The sequence below is a fragment of the Ictidomys tridecemlineatus genome, chromosome 1 (assembly GCF_052094955.1).
Source record: "Ictidomys tridecemlineatus isolate mIctTri1 chromosome 1, mIctTri1.hap1, whole genome shotgun sequence".
In the NCBI taxonomy this organism is placed as follows: domain Eukaryota; kingdom Metazoa; phylum Chordata; class Mammalia; order Rodentia; family Sciuridae; genus Ictidomys; species Ictidomys tridecemlineatus.
Window position 1 is genome coordinate 9,279,302 of NC_135477.1, and position 16,104 is coordinate 9,295,405.

The following is a 16,104-nucleotide window of genomic DNA, read 5'->3' on the forward strand; positions in this document are numbered from 1 at the left end:
ATAGAACTCATCGCGTGTCAAATGGTGCACTATTTATAGGCATTGTCTCCTCTAATTCTCACAGTAACTGCACAATGTAGGTCTTTTGATTCTCTTTATTTTATTCTTGTACCGGGCATGGAATCCAGGGGTTCTCTACCACTGAACTACATCCCTAGCCCTTTTTATTTTTGAGACGGGGTCTCCCTAAATTGCTGAGGCTGGCCTCGAACTTGTCATCCTCTTGCCTTCGCCTCCTGAGGGATTACAGGTGTGCACCCCAGTGCCCGGCTAATCTTCCCATGTTGAGGATAAGGAAACTAAGGCTTGAGTGATGATAGACTTGCCCAAGGTCCCCGCTTGTCAGTGCCAGGGCAGGATTTAAGGGTTTGTCAGAATCCCGAGTCGTTGGGTCATACCATTTTGTGTGTGGGTGTGTGTGGATGCACATCATGTTGAAACCTTGCTCCTCAGCTATCCAGGACCGTCGGGACTGGATTTCAGGGTAGGTCTACACCTCCGGGAGGAGCTGGTGACAGGGCAGGGCAGAGGTCCCATGAAACCTACTTGTTAAGCTCAGGGGAGAAGGAGTCCCTCATGGCGATCACCGGACACTTGGGGCTGGTGGCGCCCTCCTTCCCTGTACTCATGGGCCAGCAGCTCTGGGGAAGCACAGGCTGTTGGCAGTGGGTTTTGCTCAGAAAAGACAGCAGACTCCATTCCGCCCCATGTCCTCCCCATTATGTGACCGTCTGCCGTGACCTTCTCCTTTCCATGTACTTAGCAGCACTCTTCCAAGGGTCCGTCTGCAGCATCAGAGCGGGGATTCCCATCAGGTCTGGCTTATTCCAGGCTGGATCATGCAGCGGTGAACTCTAGCCCACCTGCCTGGCTCCTGTCTGCACCCCCTGTGGGGTGTTTGGACCCCTCCCACCTTCAGGGCCAGTTCTTTTCTCTCTGAGGGACACACACCTCTTTGCTGGAGACCTGGAGGCGAGCTGACTTGGATACTAAATAATCTAACCACTGCACCAGCCACTCTCAGGAGTCAACCTCTGGGTGCCAGGCGCACTGCTGGCGCCACACAGCCATTATCTTATTTATTTTTCTCAGTAGCCTGTTTCTCCTAAATCTGTTTCTCTTGCTAAAAGCGTGCGAAGACATCTCCAGCTGCACACACATGTGCGACCAGGGGGATTTTCATGAGTTTTTAGATTATCGACTTCTTGATTCTGGGCTCTACAGCATCAGGTGACATTAACAATGGCAGTAATGTCTCTGGGTACCCACATGGGCCAGGTGTGTGGCAGGCTCCTAATGTCTATCTCTCCTGGTCCCCTGCTACTGCGTGAAAGGGTCTTGTTCCCCTACCTTAATTGATGGGGGAATTGGGGCTCCTCTCTACCCAAACCCTAACCTAACTCTCTGTGACTGGACCTGGTTCCCCGAGCTGCTCCGAGGGCCTGGGCTCTAGCTGCATGGCTCCGGCATGGCCCTCAGGAATGCCTGGCTGAGGATGAGAGTAGGGGAGGAGGAGGGTGGGTGATTGACAGGCCTGGGTGGCCTGCAGCATCCGAGAGGGGATTCCCATCAGTTCTGGGGTATTCCTGGCTGGATCGGGCCGTGGTGAACTCTAGCCCAGCCTGCTTGGCTCCTGGGGTGCTCGCTGATGCTCTCTGGGCATCTCAGGAACTCAGGTCAGCTGATTCCATCTCAGTCCCATGCCTTATTATTATTATTTTTTAAATGAATGACCACTCAGTTATCTGCAGAGAGTAATCCAAAGATATTATGTTTCTCAGTTGCTGTAGGTTGACCACAGCTTGCACCTGCATCCCATCTGCCAGGGCGCAGGGCTGCTGAACTGCAGAACCCAGAAAGTAAACATCTCCATAGAAACTGGAGGCTTCGTGGGTTAGACTTCAGGATGGGCCCTCCTGGAGAGGCCTGCTGATCAGAACTGCTTTCTCTCAGGTCCTGGGCTTAGGGTCAGTTGTGACCACTCACCTGTGACAATCGTATGAGCCTTTGCTGGTGAATGAGTGGGAAGTGCACATGAACGTGCATACCTGTGGATATGTGTGTGCCTATGTGTGTGTGTATGGCTGTGCGTCTCTGTGGATGAGTAGAAATGTGCACCCATGTGCGTGTGCGTGTGTGTGTGTGTGTGTGTGATCGTGACTTTGTGGGGAGGTATATATGTGCGTAAATGAGAATGTGAGAATGTGTGTGATGGGTATAATGGATATATGTGTCCATGTGTGCTTACGTGTGGGTGACTGCACATAACTATATTTATGGGAGTATATGTTCTAGTGTGTGCAATAGTGTCAATGTGTGCATGTGTGTCTGTGTGCTTGTGGGAGTGTCACTGTGTATGTGTGTATGTGTGTGCTTGTATGTCATGTTCACATGTGGGTGTGTTCGCATGACTGAGGGATGTGTGCTTCTGTATGTGAGAGTGTGTCTCTGTGTGCTCATGTGTGTCCCTGTGCATTTAGGGCACCCCCCCCCCCCGCCTGGTTGGAGACGCTGGCGGGCGGTGCTCTCCATCTCTCCGCATGTTGATATTATCACTTCAGCTTCCCAAGTCTGGCAGGAGACGCAGAATTAAACACAGACGCTCTGGTGCCAAAACAAAATCGCAAAAAGATTTGAAGCCCCCGTTCCCTAAACTTGCAGCCTATCAAACTGGGAACAAGCCCGGCTTTGTTTTATTTCCTGCATCGAATGGGGTAGAACAGTCTGGAGCCACATTGGTTCTGATAGAAGAGCTGACTCCAAGCCAGAGAATTTAAAATTGCTGAAACCCAAAGCAGAATGGAGCCGGCAAGATGTGATGGGAAGCTGGAGAGTGTGTGGGAAGAGAAGAGAACTTCTTACCTGGGTTAGGTGCAAGATGTGGCAGCCCAATTTTGAGAAACACAGAAACAAAGAGAAAGAAAAGGTGTCGGGGCCGGAGCTCTCTCCTAGGTCTTGCCTCCCCTTGCTCTGGGGCCAGCTGGGTGCAGAGTGTTGGTAGCTATGAAGGACAGCAGGCAGGGCAATGGTGTCCAGTAGAAAGGGCTCTCATGGCTGGTCCTTAATGTCACAGTGGGGGAAACGAGGTCCCAGCACGGAAGCCACCTCCTATAGCACAGGGGACCTGGGTTCCAGGTCCAGGGCTCCTGCACATTGAGGCACTGAGGGGAGCCAAGAGCTGCCTTTTGCTGGGGTCTTGCCTGCTCCGTGGGGCCCCACTGTCTCATCATTTCATTTTCTGAAAACAACTTTTCCTGTTATTTGTAGCCTCTGATCTTGCATTGGCCCGAGTTTCCTGGGCGCCGTAGTAGTGTTTGGCACAGTGATTTTGACTAATGAGCCCCCTCTTCATCTACCCCGTAGCTACTGATGACAGTCCCAGGAGGCTGGGCTTGGTTGTGACTCTGAAGCAGAAGGGTTTGTAGAGGGTCCTGTATGGCCAGAGCAGGAGTTGAATCTGGGGACAGAGGGCTGAGGAGGAGAATCATCCCATGGCCCAGAGTGGCACCCTCTCTAGCTGGGTCCTGCAGTGTAGAATTCAAGGCTCATCACCACCTCCCAGAGCGTTGATGGTGACATCTGCTGTAGTGTGCCCAAGACCATGGGGAGCACAGGACCCGCAGCCTAGTTTCTGTTACTGGATTGGAACTCGGAAGCTCCAACTGGAAGTTCTGGGAAGAGGAACTTGGAGACTTGTAAGTGTGTATCTCGGTCCCCAACCCCCCGCCCCCGCCTCAACATGATTGATTTTTGATTTAAAAAGCCCTTATTAGATATGGGAGTAGGTGTTACACCCATCCCCAGATGGCAGGAGGCTCTTTTTGTGTGTTAATAACAGGAGGGTGAACATTTAGGTTTTGTGTCATGAACCCTGTTGAAGTCTGAGAAAGTCTTGGATTCCTTAGAACAATGCCTTAAACACATAAAGTAAAATATATAGAATTACCAAGGAAGCCAAACATATTGAGGTATACTTATCAAAACATTTTTTAAAAATTTGGATCTAGTAATAGATGTGCCTCTTAATACATTAAAAGATCAGATGTCATCATAGGCTCAATAACCATTATAATGTAGAATTAGCCATGAGCAGAAGGGACATTTTGAGAAGTACACGACTTGATATTACATGAAACCTCTGTTATTTCTGATTGTGGACACGGTCAGACACTCTAATGCTACTGTGATATGTCACCTGTCCTCAGATGAAAGAAAGAATCATGGTCGAGGTAGTGAAAATAAGGACTAGAGCCCCCCATGGTGCTGCATGCCTGTAATCCCAGCCACTCGGAGGCAGAGGCAGGAGCATTGCAAGTTTGAAATAAGACCCAGCAACTTAGTGAGGCCTTAAGCCACTCAGTGAGACCCTGTCTCAAACCAAACTATAAAAAGGACTGGGGATATGGCTCAGTGGTAAGCTACTTTAGGTTCGCCCCCAGTGTCATAATGCCCTGTTTGAATTTCTTGGCCTAAGAATTAATGCTCCCAACTACCTGAGAGATGTTGAGGGATATTGTTCTTATCCTTGTGGCCTTTCCTGGTCAGTAAAGTGAGAGGCTTAGTGACGGCAAGGGTGTATCACCTTATCTGTCCGTTGTGATTGCTCATGCTAGCTGTGATTGATTGGTAATGACTTAGTCCAGTTGAAAACATTTTTGAGATCACCTCTGAAAAGGATGTCAGGAGTGATTGGTGATGTCTGCCGTGAGCTAAACCACAGAGAGGGGAAAGAGGTACAAGGCACGATTGATTTTCCATTCCTCAACTAGAACTGTCTGTGGCCCTGTCCAGCACTGATATTCCAGTAACTCTGAAATTGATCTTCTCTTCTGATTCTCACTACAAACATCTCTGTCCAGCAACAAGGACAACTGCATGAGAATTGCTAGCTTTTCTGAGTGTGTGTGAATGTGTGTGTGTATGGTGGGGGCATTGGTACCACCAAGCTGTACCCCAGGTGGAGCAAGTCTTCTGATGAGCTTTTCACTGGATGGAATTGTAAGCATTACCTCAAATTTCAATGATAAAATGGTTACTGGGAACAGATTGTCTAGAAAGAAAACAAGAATTAGTAAACACAGTCCTGCAAATGAGCCATCTGGAGATTTATTTACATAAGAAAAGAGGAAAGCTTTGGTATTTTCCTGCTGGGGTTTGTTTCTCTTGCAAGTAGCCACAGGGGTGTATTCGTCCTGAACACACATGGAGTAGGGTTTTCTGAAAGCATGAAGAGAAAACAAGAAGCAATGCTCTTTGGGTTGGTTGTTTGAGGACCGGGAAGGAGAAGGGGGAGAGTGACAGTCACATACAAGAGTTTTGGAATGAGGTTTGGTCTAGGCGAATCTTTCAGAATAGTTACAATGCCCTCACACCTTGCTTCTAAAATTGCTTATTATCCCCAAAGTGCCAAATGAGAGCAATTTTCCTCTAACAAGGTCAAATTGGGAGGCATTTAGCCATCATACAAATGCAGAAAGACGGCAGAATAATAAGGCTGAGGGAGTGAAACCTTGACACGGTTTGACTAGCAGCGGGAACAGTGACCCTCTGACCCCAGAGCCGCCTGGGTGTCAGGCCGGCTCTGCAGAACCACTTCGCCCTCTGGCTTGTCTTTTTCTTCTTGTTGTTCCCTCAGGAAGTGCACACGGGAGCAGCCCCCTCTGCTGAGGAACGCAGGCAGGCGGGGGAAGGCTCCTGCCTGGCTCCAAAGCCCCAGCAGTTTTCACCCGTGGGGCAGGGAGGGGCCCGCAGGTGTCTGAGCTCACCAAGCCCACACCTGTGTGCTCCCTCCATCCCCTCCTTGGATGATTCCACCCAGGCCCAGGCGCCACTGCCAGCCACACCTGCAAAGTGACAGCCTGGGTAAAAATAGCCCCCGTGTGTCTGGGCAAGCACCGTTTGGCCAATAAAATACTAATTAATATGAGCAGTTGGACTGACTTTACAGAAAGATGGCTTTCTGCTCCTGCGCTGCGCTGGCTGTAAAGTGTCCTGCCTGTTTGTTCTGGAAATTGTATAGCTCGGGGCCCACTTCTTATAGGGGCAAGAAGAGGCATGACTGAAAGGCTGGGCTGGTCTGCTGCCCCGGGGCCCAGAGTCAGGAAGAGCTGGGGAGGACAGGAAGGGAAGTTTGCAAAGTGAAGGTGGCTGGAAGGCACCCAGCAATTCAGAGCCATCAGCACGGAAGATAATTACCTGCTGACAGGTCTCTGATGTGTACCTGTGTGTGTGTGTGTGTGTGTGTGTGTGTGTGTGTGTGTGTGCGTGCGCGCGTGTGCGGTGCACATTCAGGCAGTGGTTAACTGTGTCTTTGCAGACAGCTTGGGAGCATGTTCTACACTCTACCCCTGGACATGAATGGCCAGGGCTTAAAAATAAAGATCCAGAAAACGAAAGCATTGTATCGTGAACAAATCTGTAGCTAAGCTTGAAAATGTAGAGGACTCAAAAAAAAAAAAAAATTAAAATGTGGAAAAGTTTTTGGATGAGGCAGGAACAGAACCATACTGTGGTCAGTGCCTTGCTTGGAGGTGTTTCCAAAATAATGTGTCAAGGAGGGCTGGGTGAACTGTCAGGAGGGAAGTGTGAGAAGCAGCAGCCAGTCTGCAGGGCAGACACTGACCATGAGGCAAAGGCCCCCACGGCCCATCATCTCACGGGGCACTCGTCTTTCCCATGGGCATCCTGCGGTGGAGAGAGGAGATGACCAGGGCTTGTGAGGAGGAGAGCTGGAATCCAAATTCGGCCTGACTCCAGAGTCTGCCTTCTTAGCTGTTACCTAGGCAAAGGAGAACGTGGACCTGGAGAAATGACCAACAGGAGGACCTGAGAGGAAGGGTGCAGGGTGCTGGAGGAGAGCAGGCCCCGGGTCCGGAACCCAAGGACCCCACACTCCTGGGGCAGGTCTTCGCGATTTCTGGAAGCTGCTCCCAGTGGCATCAGGATGACTCTCATTTTGGTGTGTCACTCCCAACGTGTGGAACAGGAAAAATGAAGCTACAGCATCTTTTTGTTTCTCAGACCTTCAAGAGGATGTTTCTGGGGATCCGAAAGTAACTTTAGACGATGACGAAATCCGATGAACCCCTGGCTCAGTGATCCTGAATGTGGCAGAGCTGTTCCTGATTTCCAGAAGTTGTGCAGGTGCTCACAGGTTACAGTTGTATATTTAGTATCAAACATTAGTGAAACACATAATGTCAAAAAGCTATTTTAAGTTCAGAAATGCCTTTAAATGAATTTGTGCGTCACCATTAAGATATCGTCTCCCCGTATTGAACACTGTCGTGTCCACATGGTGGAGACCGTCTCTTTGCTGCTTCCTGAACAAGTGGACTCGTAGGTACCCAGAGGTTGGGAACCATCATTCCAGGTATATTTCAATCCCAAAGGGAGGGAGAAATGGGTATTTTTCAAATACCACGACGGTGTTCATCTTCTTAGCCTCCGGTGGACCTTTTGACCTTTCTGTAGAAGCTACCACTGACCATGGTCCACTAAGAATGGTTTGATACCAAAGTCCAGCCCAAGGAAATGGCACTCTGATTCGACTGTTAAGGGTGTCAGGCCAAGAATCTGACTCTCAGGGAGGTCCTGATCCCAGCCGTCGCAGAGGACATGGATTCAGAGTCAGGCAAGGGAAGAACTGAACTCGGGACCCTGTTTCCCACTTCCAGCTCCCGTGAGTGAGAGCTGCGCCCCTGGGTTTTATGACAGCAGCGACAGAGCTGTGGTCAAACAAAGCCTGCAGCTCTGCAGAAGAGACAGGTGGCCCGTCCCTCCGGCCTCTGAGGAGGGATTTTGTTGGGAGGGGTTTTGTTGGATCCCCTCTCGCTCTTTCAGTGCCAAAGCCAGGAGCAGCGAATTCCACAGGCGCTCGGTGGGGTTTTATCTGATTGTCCCTCTCAGGGACTGACATGGTGGAGCTCGATGCTGATGGAAATGAAAGGTAATGTAATACTGATATCATGCTACTTTTCCATGGGGGCCCATAAGCAAGAATCATGCTTATTATCCATTCATCTTTTTCTCTTTGTGAGGTTTGCACAATTTAACCAGCCAGAACAAATTTGTGTACCCTGTCATCATTTGAGAACTGGCGCTGGAATTTTCTAACGTCCCTGGTATTTTCAGCTCGAGCGCCAAATAGATTTCATTTTCCTTAGACACGAGTGAGCTCTTCGATATGCAGATACAGGCGGGCGATACCATGCCTTGGTAGGCCCGACACTTGGAACCTGCCCGTGGAAGGCGGGGTGTGGCTGGTTTCCCCTCACTTCGGCTTTCCTGTGAGCTGGAATGAGATTACATTGGGAGTAGCGATTCTGTCTTCCACTGTGAGGACAGTGCTGTGCCTTTGGCAGAGCCTTCGGACACAGTGCAAGTGGCAAAGGCTTAACAAGAGTTGTGGGCACAATCTGGGAGGCTTGCAGTTCCAACTTGTTTGGGGGCTCAGCTTCTGGAAAACAGCCTATAAAAATAGCAATTTACAGGAAAAAAAAAAAAGAGCGGGTCCTGAGGCATTTGGTCGGGGCAGACATTAGTTCCATTTAGAGCTTAAACCAGCCCACAGGTAATTGTAGGTCTCTTGCATTAGCTTGTGGAGCAGTGAAAGCATGTAATTCGAGCTAATCTGATGGGCACATGAACTGGGTACTTGGTGCCAAGTGAGACCGTGAAACAAAAGAACACATGTGTTTTTCAGGGGGGGGGGAACCCTCAACACAACATAGATTCAACTGTTGCACACAGGAACCTCTGGGGAATTCTCTGGAAGGCTTGTCATTTTAGAAAAGTACTTTGAGGGTGCAGTGGAGGAACTCTGGAGCCCACCGTCTACCTGTTCAGTGAGGTGTGGGGCCTGCAGCATGTTGGGGGGCAGTTGTCAGAGGGGGTTATTTCATCTGAATCTCGAGGCTTTCTTTAGAAAGCCCTCTGCCTGTGCCTGGGAGCATTCTACCTGACTCACTGGGAAGGACGCAGGCTCCACCCTGTCCATTCTGACTTAACTGGTCTGGGGTGGGGCTCAGCAATCCTGCTTTGTGAAAGTCCCCCTGGACAATGGCGATCCTATGACTCTAGTTAGGATGGAGAACCCCTGATCTAGTGGCAGGTGTGATGAGCTGGTGGTCAGGGTCCACGGTCCTAATTCAAGCTACCTCGCAGATATGAGGGGCGCACGTCCACCTCTGGGGATAGAAGTGGATGTTTGGCTCTTTGCAATGACAACTTCATCATGGAATCGGTGTTCCTGGGGAGTAGAGCACTGGTGGGTGTTCTGTTGTCATTCATCTGCAGACTGGCTTCCTTAAAGCGTCAATGTCACATGACCTTCAGTCAGACCAGCTCTCATTGACTCCATGATAGAGCAAGTCCCCCAAAGGAGACTGACTCTTGACTCTCCCTTAAGACTGGGCTTCAGAATGTCTTCACTGAAGGGAAATGAAGAGAAGGCAAAATGCTGATTTTTTCTTCTGCATTTTCTGCCTTACGAAGGTGCTTAAGTCCTGGGTGTCAGTGCGGCCTCAGGATGACACTTTCCCATACCTTGCTGGAGCCCCGGGTGTGTGTGCCCGTGGGCAGGGTGGCTTTAGGACTGTAAAACAATCAGGCAATTCACTCCTGGAAGTAAGAGATCATCCTTTTCAGTAAAAACAAGTTAAAACTATAAATCAGTATGCTTCTGGTACACTCTGCTCCTTTAAACCAGTTATGTAAAAGGTTGTGTTAAAATCAGAACTTTGGTTTTTACCACGAAAAGAAAAACTTTGTAAGGGCAATTTTTAAAATTCCAAAGATGTCTCACTTGGACTGAACTATAGGATTAGAGTGGTCAAAAATGAGGAGCTGAAAATTAAACACTAGAATTAGATTAAATACTAACACGAGCAGATACATGTCTTGAAATGTGAGAAGTCCTCATAACACTGAGGACCAGGGCTCATCAGAAAGGTCACGGAAAAGAGAGGGGCGCATCATCTGTGGCAGTGGTATTCACCGAAGTTAGGGACACTGTGACGTTCACCTGGGAGGGGGAGTTGGAGAAGCAGCTGAGTCTTGCAATCGCTGTGACTTCACGTTGGACCAACCTTGGTAGACAGCTGTGACCTCATTGTCCTCGACGATGGCCTCAGGTGTGTACCTGCTGGTTTCAGAGGCAGGTGGACCAGGGTTGGGAGTGGAGGGGCAACAGGGATTCCTTAACAAACATCCAACATTAATGAGACGGAAGATCCACAGCGCAGGAGCTCTCTGAGTTAGCAACTTTGTGGATTTTGCCTCTTGTTTTAATTCACTTGAGTTGCCCGGAGGCATGTGAACAACTGTCCCCAGAGGGCTCTGTTCCAGGACCCAGGGCAGCTCAGTCCTCTCTTCCTCATTCCACAAATGTCTTTTGAACACCTCTTCTGTGCCAAGTGACAGCTCACACAATCCTTCAGGAATTAGGGCTCTACTGGCCAGGGGTCTCCCGAGAAACAAAACAGAAAGGATGTGGATGGTGTGTGTGTGTGTGTGTGTGTGTGTGTGTGTGTGTGCACGTGTGCGTGCATTCACGATGTCAACTGTATATGTATTATATGTGTACTATGTACATATGTGTATGTATAGAAAACATCAAGAATATATACATATATATATATATATATATGAAAAATTTATTTTAATTGGATTATGCAATTATGGAAGCTGGAAAGTCCAACATCTGCAAGGTGGACCAGCAAGCTGGAGACTAGGGAAGAGCTGATGTTTTGGCTCAAGTCCAAGGCCATCTGCTGGTAAAAGTCTTTCTTCTTTCAAGGAGTCCGTCTTCTTTCCATGGAGACCTTCAACTCTTTGGATGAGGCCCACCAATATTGTCGAGGATAATCTCCTTTACTCAAAGTCTATTGATGTGTTCATCTTATCTAAAAACTTTCATAGAAACACCTAGTAGAATGTTTGACCACATATGTGGGTAGCTTGGCCCAGTCAAGTTGACCCACGGAGTTGCCCACCATGTTGCCACCAGGGTTCTGAGTGGTGGGCTGTCTGGCCCCACTTGCCGGAGCCGGGTTGCTCCCCTTGCAGAAGAGTGAGTTACCAAGGGGCTCAGGAGATTAGGGAAGACCCTCTGATCTTCCTCCACCTGCCATTTCCTCCCAAGACATGGAATGGACTTTAACGGTAAAGTTTCTTGGTACACGTGCAGCATTCAGAGAGCAGAAGGGGCCTCTTCCGTTACTTCTGTTGCCCAGAAAATCATTCTCACTGCTGAGTTAATGGTGGAATCACAGTTGGACCCACAGCCAAGCCCGGGGTTTCCTTTCCCTGCCTTTTGACTGAGGGGTCTCTGATGGCCATTACTTTGACATAAATAGCCAAGTAAAAGTGTAGTCAGCAGTGACCGTCCATCTTGATTAATGGAATTCCTTCCCATAAAACTGGTACGCTTGACTCATTTTCTTCTAAAGACTGTATGACGATATTTCAGCAGTTCAGGAACATGGAGACAAACCACGGCCCACCACCCTAGCTCAGTGGTACACCCTTCCAAGTCTCTCCTCTAGTTCTTTCCCATACAGGTACATTTGCTTGCATAATTATTACAGTGTGCGTATATTCTACCCTTTCCCCATTATATCCACAGCTATATATCATGAGTTCATTTCCATGTCGTTTAGTCCTTTATGGAGACATAACATTCCATCAAAGGATGTACCATAATTCAATTAACCAATTCCTATTGTTTCAAGTTGGGGCTGCCTGCAATCTTTTCCTGTTGTAAATCACACTGCTGTGGTTTGTTTTTCTTTAGGATAAATTTCTAAAAACAGGATCACTGAACCCAAGAACATGAACATTTTTATGGCCCTTGATGGATACTGTTTTCATTGGATTTGATTGGATTGCATGCATTTTTCTGTTTTTGTTGTTACTTTTGGTATCCTGATTCTTTGGTAATGACCTTATGTCACCACCCTGGTTACCATGCCAAGTTACCATGCCAAGGCAATGCACCCAGAGCCATCCCTGTCCCCGATTCCTTTGGTCATATCTTTCTGACAAAAATATTCTTTGAGGCTAAAAATGTCCTTGCCTAGTCCTTGCTTGAGAGAGATTTATAGCTTGGAAAATCTGAGTACATCTCGGCAGCCATTTTTCAACCGAGAGTGGAAAAAAACCACATTTCACACTTAAGAGGCAATTTGGGATTTATTTTTGGTTCCTCGATAATCCTGGGAGACTTTGAAATGCTTAACGTCTCATTGCTTCCCAACAGAAGAGTCCAAGGTGGGATGTTTAGAGAACAGTGATTAGAATTTGGAGCAAACACTTTAGAATGGTGCTATTACCTCTTTAAAAAGAGCTCTTTGTATTTTTTTTTGCAATATTTGAAGTTTCTTATTGGACATTAAAGTGGCGTAGTTTTGCTTTGTTGGGTGGATTCTGGTAAGTATGTTTGTAGTTCTCATCTTGGAACAAGGAAGTAATATACTTTAAGAAGTAACTTTAAAAATCGCTGTTAGGCATGGTTCTAAACTTAAGTATGACAAAGAAAAGGAGACAATTAGGTTTTGGAGAAATTATTTATATTTACATCTATATTTTTGGGATATATCCTATAAATGGGACAATGCAGTAGGTGGCCTTTTGTGCTGGCATTTTTCATTCACTTAGCATTATGTTTTTGGAGTTTATCCATGATGTGGCATATATCAGGCCTTTGTTCTTTCTTATGGTTAAATAATATTCCACTGTGCCACAATATGCCACATGACATTCACCCATTCAGTAGTTGCTGAACATTTGGGCTGCACTTTTGGGCTAGCATGAATAATGCTGCAATGAATTTTGCTGTGTAATTTGGGGGCTCTGTTTTCATTTCCCTGGGACACATATGTGGGGGTGGAGTTACTGAGTTGCAAGGTAACTCCAAGTTCAGTTTTGAAATGCTACCCATGTGCTCAGGTGGCTCAAGTGTCGAGGTGAGTGAAGGTATTAAGTCAGTGTCAGCTTGGGCAGAGCGACTGCCCCCCCCCCCCCTCGGTGGGGGCGGAAGAGTGCACTGGTAGAGGAGACCCCTAGCCCAGGAGGCTCCCACCTGGATGGTTTCATAATAAACCGTTCATTTCAGGACTCTTTTTTGTTGGTATCATATTTGTATAATTGTGAAATTGTTGGAGGACATTGTGGTGGGCGAGTTTTGATGTGATTCATGTGCAGCTCTTCCTATAATGCTGGAAGCCTGATTTACTTTTTAGGAATTAGTTTTTCAGTTGGAATACAAATGCCACACCCAAAAAGCTTTCTTTCTCCATAAATATATCCTGTGGAGCCTTCTTACAAAAACACTTTCTGTGCCGGCCTTCGGCTGAATATCCTAAGGTTGATTCCTGGAGACCCCACGAAGGGGACCCACAGTCACCAAATGCTTGAACTCTCCCTGGATCTGCTGCGAATCTGACGACTCGAAGACAATGGTTTACTTTAAGCAAAATCCCTTTCATAACATGGGCCGCCGTGTTTTGAGAACATTTCTGAAATGAACATTTAATAAGTTGGCGAAGACATGCTCTAAGCATGTTAATGTTACCATCGGATGCTTAAGTTTTCACTTTTAAACTTCTAAGTATGAATAGCTTAGGAATTTGATCTTAACTTTGGTATTGAACCTAAAATGATTAATTCACATGAATGTTGGCCATGAGGATCCGTTTTCCTATTTTTTTTTTTTTTTAGTAGAAAGATGATATTAGCTGCTGTAATTATATCCCTAGGTGGCATTAACCACAGAATTGAAGGTTTGGTTTCCCCCTGGCAAGCAAACCTCGGTTTTTGACTTGACGCTCCTAGGGCTCGGTTGTATAATCACGCTACATGTGAAGGGTGGAAATTAGAGTGTAGGGTTGCTGATTTATATCCCATGAGCTGAGTTTTCCTGTGCCAGCCCAGAAAGATCTTACCATTGCTGAAGTGCTCAGCTCTTCTGTGGCTTTGACAGACCCTGCAAGTCATCCAGGAGGCTTTGGAACATTCCAGCGCAAGGTCTAATTATGGATGTAATGATTGCTGAGCATTTAAAGCAAAAGCCCCAAATACCAATCCTGGACCTTCTTGTTTTTAAATTAAAAGGTCAGTAACCCAATGTCAACCATTTCAGACAGCTTGGGCTATATCTCTAAGAAATAATCAAAGTCAGCAAGAAAAAACAAACCCTGGCCGTTCCGTTGCCCGTAAGTGGAGAAATCCAGTTGTCTCATGCGTGGTAACTGACATGATTTGACATGCTCATTTTTTTTTTCTTTTTAGTCTTTGGGTTTTGAATAATTGCTTCTTGCAGAAAGCCTGTATTTTCTGTACTCTGTGGTTACCAAGTTGTACTTGACTTTTTTAAAAGAGAGTCAAAGGAACGTATCCTTGTGAGAAATTGCTGCTTTGTGGAGAACAAATGAGAGGTTTCGTGATCTTTGAAGCCAGGAAGGCCAAATCTGGCCTAGAAACTCCATCACCAGCCTGTTTTATGTTCTGAAAAAGAAGAGCTAGGGGGAGAGACCGACTTTTGCTGAGGATTTGCCCCGCTCTGGTCTGGAAATCAGGGAATTCTCCTTGGCCATTCAGGGAGCAGGGCGGGCTGGCAGGCAGCTGCTGCCCTCTGTAGTCAGGGCTTCTCTATCAGGGGTCAGTTGCCCCCCACCCATAGGGGACGCTTGGTACAGTCTGGAGACAGTTTTGGTTGCCACCACTGGAGGAATGCTGTTGGCATTTAGTGGTGGAGGCCTGGAGGCAGCGGGGACCCACCTGGAGGGGCTGTATCTCCAACCAGGGGTGACGTCTCCTGCTCTGCTGTCCCCAGAGGGGTGGAGAGCAGAGAGCAGAGCCAGCCTCTCTCGGCCAGCAGAAGGTTCTGGTTTGGCACCTTGTTCTTTGGCACTGCTCCAACAGGGTGCGTTGGAATCTCAAGAAACACGAAGCAAGCTCCCAACCTGGAGGAGAGGCCCGGAGCAGCCGGTGGAAACCACACGCACCGGGTCACACAACCGCAGCTTCTCCCCGTGCTGCTCAGCACGTCCCTGGCGGGCGAGACCCGGCAGGCCTGGACCGCTTCCCTTCCTTTCTTTGTCAAATCTTTCATAAAATGCTTTTGCCCCAGGTTACCTTTCTTCTTTAGGGGGGTGGTTTAAAGAGTGTGTTCTTGGTGAAGAATTACTCCTTAAGCCCTTACCTTTCTTGGAAGGGAAACACGCGGATGCACGGATTAGGGTGTCATTCAAAGACCTGCTCAGAGCCTGGCGGCTGGGGCGCGGTTCTCCACTTTTTCTCAGCTGTGGGGCGTGGAACTACTCAAGTCTGTTTTCTAGAATCCACCTGTCCCAGCACTCTGGGGTCGCCTACCGTCCACCAACGAGGATGTGGCCAGCTGACCCCTCCCTGTGTCTGAACCCCCCACTCTGCCGTGTGAGCCCCAGTGACTCCTGTGACTTCTCCAAGCAGGAAAACTGAAGGCAGTGCCTCATACTAACGTGCCCGTGACTCTAGCTGACATCCCCTCTCCATTTTTCAACATCAGGCTCCACAGGTGATTGTCCCCTGTGCTTGTTTGAGAAATTCAAGGTGAGGGTAGGGCCAGGTGAGAAGAAGTCTTGGGACCTGGACATCTTCATTCCCTTAACATACCCAAATGGGCCAACCCTGGTTAGCCCTCTCATCAAGAAATATTTATTTCTCTGCTCTATGCTAGTCATAATGAGGAATGAAAGAATGGATCAAGTGTGATTTCTTTCCTGTGCTTTGTTACAATTATTCAATTTTCAAAAACAACCCTATGAATGGGGAACTGTTGTAGTCTTTGTTTTGCAGATGAGGAAGCAGAGGCTTGAGAAATCAAGCAATGCATCGAAGGTCACAGAACTCAACTGTGTCAGGATTTGAACTTGGCGTACAGCTCTGTAATTTCTAGATTCTGCCGTAGAGGAGACCTTCTAAAATGTCCCTGGGCTGAAATTTTATCCACACCCTGAGTGGAGGTGTGAGGTGTGCACTTAACCTTCCTCGTTCAAAGACACAGACTGAGGAACTGACCCTTAAACCTCGGGGACCCTAATGTGTGTGCCAGGCCAAGGGGAC

The 16,104-nt window shown here is 47.8% G+C and overlaps 1 protein-coding gene across 8 annotated transcripts in view; it reads left to right on the top strand.

Moving 5' to 3' along the window:
- LOC144374982 (uncharacterized) overlaps positions 1-16,104 on the top strand; it is a 262,307-nt gene that overhangs the window by 101,174 nt on the left and 145,029 nt on the right. Inside the window, exon 6 of one of the 8 annotated variants that reach the window (XM_078037890.1) lies at positions 7,021-9,220. The exons of the other annotated variants lie outside the window; for them this stretch is intronic. Within the exon in view, the coding sequence (XP_077894016.1) occupies positions 7,021-7,056 (36 nt within the window). The 3' untranslated portion in view covers positions 7,057-9,220. Of the gene's footprint in view, positions 1-7,020; positions 9,221-16,104 lie in introns of those variants that run through there. 8 annotated transcript variants of the gene reach the window in all.